Below are 9,076 nucleotides of genomic sequence, written 5' to 3'. Positions count from 1 at the left end.
TACTTCACTATGCAGGCTTACTATGCACAAATGAAGCAGACTGGGGGAAAGGGGGGTAATGCATACTCCATGCAACTGAATAAACAACATAAAGGTTTAACTAATTTAAGATATAGCTACATTACCGGCATTTAGCTGACACTCTTATCCAGAGTGACTTATATTGGTTACAGTATTTTTTGTTACAATGTTGACCCTGTATACAGTTGGATATTTACTGAGGACATTGTGAGCTAAGTACCTTGCCCAAGGGTACAAGCGCAGTGCTCCAGTGGGGAATCAAACCTAGCAACATTTTTGTAACAAGTCCTGCTCCTTAACCATAATTTATTAAGGATCTACATTGCTCCTTAATAAATTGTAACAGTATATGTAAAATGGGACATTTTGGGAAGACTTGTTGTGGGGATCATATGTAAACTCATACAGGGATACAGTAATTTTTATCAATACCTAGGTGTGCTGGGCCCTTGGGTTGCAGTATGATTATCTGTCACTAGGTAGACTGAAACAGATATTGTTCCTGTAAAACTGAAACTTTCTTTGTTTCTCTTCCACAATTCTGTCTGCATATTGTCATTCAGAAACAAGGTCTACTAACAAAACCACAACGTCTATGAAACAAAAACACTTTCATTATGTAAAAGGTCATTAAGCACATGTACAAAACATGAGCGCATACACATCTGCAGAAATAGCTGCCACTGAAGGTTTTGATATTTTAACTAAAACCTTGCAGCATTGAAACACACCATGTTACTCATATGCACAGAACACATGGCCACTGTATATCAATAAACTTACAATACTGTGTCTGGAAATTTTCTTCTGCCACTCAGAGTGGATATACAGTATTAATATGATGCCAATTTATAAATACATGTCATTATCTCACATTCACTATTCCTAAGAATGCTGTACAATATTTCCTCTAGACGCGCAAGTAACTTGGTCCTGTGGATTTTCATTCTACCTGAACCTGCTGTGCTCCCCCTAGTGTTCAGCGTGTTGAACAAAGTAGCCAGCGCGAACGTGATTAACATTCAATTCCTTTGAATGGAATATAGACTGTTGCTGAAGAACTACACCATTGTAAAAAGGTATATTTCTGTGCTACCCTATAGGTTCTTTCAAGTGACCACAACCACTGTCAGAACTATACCATAACATACAACAAACATCAAGACTGATTACATTCATACCTGCATGGTCTTTTGTACAGTATAGGTTTCAGATGGCACAATCTCTGCATGCATACCTATATCTCATGGCATTCAATAAATATGAAAGCTAAGCACAGCTATATTACTAACATAGCTGTTACTTGTAACGACTCTTTTCCCATTTCTGCTTATTCTTGTTCTCCTCATAACTTCCCAAAGTGCCCATGTTAAAAATTCATTTTAGTGTCTGGTGGACTAATACAGTCACTACTACACATACCACATAATCTGATAATAATGACAGAATATGACAGTATACGTTTTCTAGCTAATAAGAAACAGAAAACATTACTTTGACATCAAAGATGATGAATTTAAATGTGTTAGGCAAGGCCACAGACTGGGATAGATAGGCATGATTTGGTCGAATACATATAGCAGTTCCTTTTCACTGCCACTTTGCATCATTTTACAGTTTCATGTCACATGATGACTTTGAGAGATAAAATTCCAGTCACAGGCAAAAATCTAGTGAAAGAACAGAGGAGTCATTTATGTGTTATAGTGCATTTTTAGAGCTTGAAATAGTTTCATCGGATCTATTACTTATTCATGGAAGTTGCCAGCATAATTCCCATATGTACTTGTGTGGCAGTGCTATATTTACAAACGTTCATATACCACCATGTGAATATATATATATTTACACGCGAGTAACTGTGCCATGTGCATGCTGTTCACACAACCGGATCAACTAAGTTACTAGAGAAGCGTGCTACAGCCGCATTAAATTCTCTAGTCTGGACAACTCAAAAAACCCGCTTCTCGCCGATCACGGATACATCTGCTGCACAGGCTGCCGTATTGCAACGTGTCAGAGGACGCCAGCGATAGCCTAGTTACTGCACAGTAGGACACGGAGCAACATTAGGAAGTGTCCACTTCACAGCAGTCGTCAAGTCCCACCCCTAGTTTGATGTCAGTGTTGTACTGTCACCCTGCACAAACGAACGTGGAATTCCTCTTGCCACTACAATCGGATTTCTTTTATCAGACTGAACTCAGCCGTCCTGGTGTTTGTGTATGCAGCAGTATGGATCTGGCGAGGCATCTAACGGAGAAGGACCGCTTCCCTGCAATACCTCCAGCCCGGTCCCTGCGCCTGCTGCACGGGTAAGGAGGTTCGCACAGGAGCGGCGAGCGGTCCCCCAGCCCAGAGTGATGGTGGTATTTTCGGGCCAGACCGAGACTGACAAACCAGGCGAGGCGATGTCGAGTTCGGATTCTGCGGAGGACGATTTCCGAAAACCAGCCAGTCCTATACCCAATTTAAACCTGAGCAAGCCTCTTCGCACATATAACGCGTCCCAGGAGGTAAGGAGGGACAGCAGGGCGGATGATGTTGTTGTTTGTATCTGTAGCTCGCTAGCCGTGTAACTAATGGATTATATCTAGTCCCTTCGAATGGGCAAGTGTGCTGCGCTGTGCCTCCATGTTGACAATCTACATTCCCGGGAACTTTTGCTTTAACTGCGAAAGCGTGCTTTTTACTGTTTTCAGTTCAGTTTTCCCACGTCTTTCAACCCCATTGATCTATGGAATTTGTCTCCATGGGCAACAGATGCATTACCCATGCCTTCTTCTTCCCGTTTACTTCAATCCGATTGGTTCATCATTACGTTTAGGAGAATGATTCCCCGTTCTTATTGGCTCATATTACTCGGCTGTCATAATGTGGCCTTTCTCTGAGATTGACCTTCTTTAATCGCGTCTGGGGGAACCTCTGCTTATGTTGACATCAGTTCTGTTGATGGTCCAAAGGCATGCTGTCAAGATTGGGGGCGTGATTAGCATAATCCCCTAGAAGTAATCACGTCATTAACTGTTGCTAAGAATGGACTGAAACGGCATGACCGAATAATGGTGACATGTGTGTCAAGACGCGCAGTGCAAACACAAGCGACACATTTTACATTACATTATTGTCATTAAACAGACTCTGTTATCTAGAGCGACTTGTATATGTTACAGTTTTATACATTTACGTATGTCGTTGAGTCTGGGCGCTTGCAAATTTTTTGTTGAAACTAAATTTGAAAATCTTAGCCGTTATTTATTTCAGATGCTTTTAAAAAAAATAATTTCACTTTAGACGAAAGGAAAACACTGTTGAACATACAAGTTAAACTTTAATGGGATATTTTTTTTTTTATTCCAAAAATGTTATTTGTCTGAGGACGCACGCTGTGGAAATACGGTGCACAAACGCAGGTGAACCCTTTGTCTCCGTCTTGCGAAAACACTTTTGGTGAAACGATACATACAATCTCGAGAAATACAAGTCTAATAGGTTTTCACATTTCATAAAACTACTCACAATTTATATATGCTAGTTATGGAGAAGGTCCGTAACTAACTATTCGTATGAAGAGAAAAGCTTGATAGTAAAAGTATAAAGGAAAATATTTCCTTTTTTATCCTGAGCGTTTGCTACAGCCATGTAAATACAGAGATGTGCATAGTCATGACAAAAACACAGAGGTCATACTGTGTTGTCAGATAAGTGAACTCCAATAGATAGGCTTTGTCGATGTACTGTATCATTGATTGTTGATAAATTTGGAAAGTTCTGTGCAAAATCTATGTAAGTCCATTGTCTTAAAATAAGTACAATATTTGACTGGCAAGACGCTCCTCTTGAATGCAAACTGAACCCTACGGCCTGGGTTTAATCCCAGGCATGTCATCAGCCGAGAATGAGTGGGAGCCCACACCAACGGTACTAATTGGCTGTGTTATACCAGAGATAGGAGTGGGAAGGTTGGCCAGGGTTTGCTTGTCTCACTGCTTTTAGCCATCCTGTGATTTGCCAGGTGCCTGTGATGATGGATGTCATCAGCCGTGTGAGCTTATCCTCCGGCTGGCACCCACTTCACTGTGGTGCATTGTGGGACTTGAAGAAGAAGACGTTTGTATCTGAGATTTGTGTTTATCTTGCTTCAGAACTCTTTCAGGACTGCAGAGGTTGTCACACCGAGACAAACCTAACATACAATTGGTGATTCCAAACAGGGTTGCATAAAGGGGAAAAGCGTTTAAAAATATAGCCAAAAAAATGTTCCATTTACAAGTAATCACGCTAAGTGTCATGTCTTGCTGTCAAAAATTAAAATGCACGTACAGATGTCTCAAATGTTTTAGGAGATTGATGATTGTAAACGGAGACCTAACTGGCTGTGTGCAGTGGACAACAGAGACAGGATGGATGTCAAAATAATATCACAATAATATCAAAATAATAATGAGGACTATCAATGTGAGGATTATATTATATTATATTATATTATATTATATTATATCATATTTGACTAACAGAATATGTTCTCACATCATTATTTCTAGGATAATAACAATGGCTTAGTTCATTTATGCTTCAATGCTCTACTCCATACAATTGCCACAGCTTAACTCTCTGCGTTGTCAAGCTCAGTGAAAATGAAAACACAAGTTGTGTGTGTGTGTGTGTGTGTGTGTGTGCATGTGCAATGTTTAATGTTTTAACCATTTAACCAGTTTGGGCGTTTTAATGCTGAGTCTCACAGGTTTTAAAAAGTGAAATCTTTGTATAGCCTTTAGTAAAAAATGTATATTTTCATCCATGTCAATATAAACCTCATTCCTTCTTCATTTATGAACATCACTACCATGCGTATTCTAGGTACAAATGCTCAATAAGCCAAGGTTTGGTCAGTCCTGGTGTGCAAATACCATGGGAACATTGCAGATAGTTCCCTTATGATTCTGTTCCATCGTCTCTAGTTCCCAGAAGTCATCCCCTTGAATGTGGGCGGCACCTACTTCACCACACGTCTTTCCACATTACGCCGATATGAGGACACTATGCTGGCCGCCATGTTCAGCGGAAGGCACCACATCCCCCGTGATGCTGAGGGCCGTTTCTTCATCGATAGGGATGGAGCGTATTTCGGGTGAGTCATCCATACTGGCAAACACCCAATCTAATGAAACAAAGACAAAATTTTTCCCCTTTAATGACAACACATTTACCACTAATGACAATGTAAGTGTGACATAAATTACCAGCATCACCATAAATCACAAAAAAATTGGAGAGGTTGCCTAGGAAGTAATTAATGACTTATGGTGCACAAAACTGCTCACAGGTAGATTAACCTGTCTTCTACACTGTTCTGGAACAGAGTGGTAGGTGAGTGGGGAGGTGTTGGCAGTAATGTGGGGGGGGGGGGGGGGGGTGAAAGTTCCATTAGAAAACTTGCAGGATGTAACCACTGTATAAAATACAGCTTTTGAACTGAACAGTAGCTAAGCAGGCCTCACAGAGACAGAACAACGTGTGTGTATGTATGTGTTTGTGTGCTGCTGGTTGCAGGGATATTCTGAACTTCCTGCGGGAGGGGGAGCTGCCTCAGAGGGAGCGTGTGCGGGCAGTGCACAGAGAAGCCCAGTACTATGCCATAGGACCCCTGCTTGACAGTCTGGAGGACACCCAACCACTCACCGGGGAGAAGGTGCGACAAGCCTTCCTCGACCTCCTCCCCTATTACAAAGGTGAGACCAGCTGGCAATTATGTATTTGCTAAGTCTAGCATGGAGGTGCTAAACCCATGGTAATGATTACCTTTTACCTTTGAGTTGAATTTTAAGTGAATTAACCTTTATTGCCCCTTTTGTTGACTTTTCTCACTTTTTTCACAAAACATTGCTATGCTTTTTAGTATTTTTTGATATCCTTTGGAAGCACCGATTTTGTTGTTTTGAAATAAAAATCCTCTATGAGGCAACACTTGTATGCTTCTTTGCTACCTTCATTCTTCTTCTTTGCTACCTTCACATATTTTTAACACCAATTTTGTTATGTTACAATGCAGACTTGAGGCCACACACAGCAGGTTAGGTTGGCCTGTCATAAGGTCTCCCCCCTCTCCCCTGCAGACAATCTGGAGCGCATTGTAGAGATAGCCAAGCTGCGGGCCATGCAGAGGAAGGCGCGCTTCGCCAAGCTGAAGATCTGCGTCTACAAGGAGGAGATGCCCATCACGCCCTACGAGCGGCCGCTCTTCAACTCGCTGCGCTTTGAGCGCTCGGAGAGCGAGGCCAAGCTGTTCGAGCACCACTGCGAGGTGGACGTGTCCTTCGGGCCGTGGGAGGCGGTGGCCGACGTCTACGACCTGCTCCACTGCATCGTGAGTGACCTGGCGGAGCGCGGCATTACCGCGGACCAGCAGTGCATCGGCGTGTGCGACAAGCACCTCATCAACCACTACTACTGCAAGAGGCCCATTTACGAGTTCAAGATCACGTGGTGGTGAAGGAGGTCTCCCTCCCTTTTTCTCCTCCAGCCTCCACTCCCTCACTGAAAATGAGGATGGACACTAGCCACGCGCGAGAGGCCCTGTCCGACTCCGGGTCTGAAACGAGACGGTCAGGGCTGTGGCACCCTCTCCTAAGGCATCTAACCCCAGTGCTAACGCTGTGCTTGCTAACCTGAGTGTGGGTGTCATGCTTCTGTTTCATCATTGACTAGTTGTATAACAGGGATCAGATGTTCCTTACTGAGTCTGGGAACAGCCTAGCTTCCTTTAGGTGTTTTTTTTGTTTGTTTTGTTTTTGTTTGTTTGTTTTAAGAGACTTTTATTGTTATTTATTGTTTGCTTCTTTTATTATTGCAAACTCTGGGAGTTAGCTTGTGTACCTGCAAGGTCTACTCTAGCTCATGGAATGTAAGGGTGTTTAGAAAGTGACACAGCCAGACTGTTGTGAAGCAGTGCTGTTTGTCATGTCTGCTGTGGCCATATTGCTGCTGTTGTTGCTCCATGATAGGTTTCATGATGGCAGGTTGCTTGCACCTGTGATGGTGCATGGTTCTCACAATATAACTGGACGTATCCAAGCGACCTGAACAAATATTGCTCATGTATATATGTATATGTTCATTTTTTGTCATACTTACTATGTTCTATGATTTTTACATGCTAGTTTTTGTTACAGCTGGCCTCAGATCTAATACAAAGCATTGAGAAACCGAAAAATGACAAATTTCACTGCTGCAAGCCTTGTAAAAGTCAGCCATAGAGGAGAAGCTTCTGCTATTGAGGACCAAAGTGCATCAGTGTGTGAGAAAGGTTTCTGACAGAACCCATTTCTTCATTGTGGATTAGCTTTCCGTGTCCATCTAAAGGGGATTCCAGTGTATTTCATTTCTCTGTAAATCAGAGAAATTTGAACCCAAGAAAACGATTAACAGAACCCCAAATTAACACAGGCGTAAGATGTACACACGTGGACCAAAACTGTGAAAAATAATTAGTGCGAGAGGAATGTTGTAGCCGGGACTCTTGTGCTATGTTATGGGTGAATCGTGTTATCCTTGTGACTACGCTGGATTCTCCCTTCAGGGAGGCCCAAAGGAAATTAAACTGTAAGAAATCAATTAGGTTAAAGGAGCATAAATAGGATTACTTGTCATCAGGTTGCACTGCAAATAGCTTAATGAAAATCAGCAGTTTTTAATGCAGTGTGAGTAAACTTTACATTGACATCCCCAAGATTAACTTTAAAAATTGGCATTACACAGCGGTGAGTATATACTGGTTTGAGGATATAATATCCCACCCAGGACTTCTATAATGCATTTCATTATCGATTGTTCACACTTGTGGAATCCCTTGAAAAGGTCAGCTCTTAACTAGAAATGCTAAATATTCTGTAAAGTCAGAGTTGTGGGATGTAACTGGTCAAAGTACAACGATTCATGTAAGTGAATGGGAAATGATGGTAGCAGTCGTGCCAAGATTCAACACCTACAGAGAATAAGTGAACTCCAGCTGAGCCAGTTGGAGAGGTAAAAGACACAAGGGGCACCAGCTGGTTAGTTGGGGGTGTTCTGCACTGGGAGGTGAATACAAGCAGAACATACAACAACGCTGTAACTAGACATTTGCTTCACTAAGTCTGTAGTTTGACACCACATTGTTTTGTAAAGAAACACAAGCATTTGAAAAGATGATAAGAAAGAGAAGTTGGGGGACCTGTTTGAAACCCCCCTGTGAATCCCCTGTGGTATAAAACATGAGTCAAAAAAACATCATTTGGACAGAATTGTGGAGTCCAGTGCTTGACAAAAAATTGTCAATGGAATTAGTAGTAATTACACTTGTCTTTGCCTGCCATTCAAATTTTTATGAGACCAATCATTAACTACAGTAATTCTAAAAATCAAAGCCACTGCTCTAGTGTATTAATTTTGTTCTTCTTGTGGTGAGTTACTGGAAGGATTCATTAGGACTGTCTAGGAACATGAAATATGTTAGTCCTGAATGACACTAAAATGCTAATTTGTCACAATGAACAGGCAGGCAGTAAAGCTTCCACTAGATGGATGTCTTGATGTACTACCCCATAAAAACTCCTCACAGTGCTTAACATGTCTCTGAATGATGGAATTTGGTAATTTGGCACTAAATGGCAGAGACAGCATTCTCACCTTTGTACTTTCATGGAAAAGCCCAATATGGAGATATGATGAAAGGCATCTTGAAGAAAACCCAACACCTATCAGGAAGTTCGTACAGGGAAAATATGCATCAACCTTGCATCTTCATCTTTTCTGTTGTGACAATGAGATACAACCACGTTGTTCTTTGCTACAGCAGAGGTTGTGTTGCTTAATCGATTCAGTTGCTTTAGAAAGCACATTTGTCCTAGTCTGTGTTTAGCCTGCCAAGTGAGCAGACCCCAGGTTCCTACTGTATCAGTTATATTTGGTATATGCGTAGTATGCTTTGTGGGCTAAGGTTTACAGTGAATAAAATAGATATTAATCTAAATGAACAGCCTAGAATAATTGAATAATCGCCCCCGCAGGTTGTAAG

At 41.6% G+C, this 9,076-nt stretch overlaps 1 protein-coding gene across 2 annotated transcripts; it reads left to right on the top strand.

Annotated features, from left to right (window-relative positions):
- Nucleotides 1-2,110: 2,110 nt before the first annotated feature.
- Nucleotides 2,111-6,661, top strand: kctd7 (potassium channel tetramerization domain containing 7). 2 transcript variants are annotated; one of them, XM_036525679.1, is made up of 4 exons: nt 2,111-2,336; nt 4,983-5,152; nt 5,575-5,753; nt 6,138-6,661. In XM_036525679.1, the coding sequence occupies exons 1-4, from the start codon at nt 2,247-2,249 to the stop codon at nt 6,512-6,514; spliced, it is 816 nt and encodes a 271-aa protein (XP_036381572.1). In that variant the 5' UTR covers nt 2,111-2,246; the 3' UTR covers nt 6,515-6,661. The 2 variants fall into 2 exon arrangements, with proteins under 2 accessions (XP_036381572.1, XP_036381571.1); XM_036525678.1 differs by having other exon boundaries at nt 2,111-2,537.
- Nucleotides 6,662-9,076: the final 2,415 nt, after the last annotated feature.

The sequence above is a fragment of the Megalops cyprinoides genome, chromosome 3 (genome assembly GCF_013368585.1).
Source record: "Megalops cyprinoides isolate fMegCyp1 chromosome 3, fMegCyp1.pri, whole genome shotgun sequence".
NCBI classification, from domain to species: Eukaryota; Metazoa; Chordata; class Actinopteri; order Elopiformes; family Megalopidae; genus Megalops; species Megalops cyprinoides.
The sequence above is the reverse complement of the archived record's forward strand: the minus strand, read 5'-3'. Positions and strand labels throughout refer to the sequence as shown.

Excerpts from the sequence above, each read along its gene's own strand:
- kctd7 (XM_036525678.1), top strand. The coding sequence starts at position 2,247 with ATGCAGCAGTATGGATCTGGCGAGGCATCTAACGGAGAAGGACCGCTT. Across the intron at positions 2,538-4,982 it reads CATATAACGCGTCCCAGGAG|TTCCCAGAAGTCATCCCCTT; the intron begins GTAAGGAGGGAC and ends CATCGTCTCTAG. Across the intron at positions 5,754-6,137 it reads CCTCCTCCCCTATTACAAAG|ACAATCTGGAGCGCATTGTA; the intron begins GTGAGACCAGCT and ends TCTCCCCTGCAG.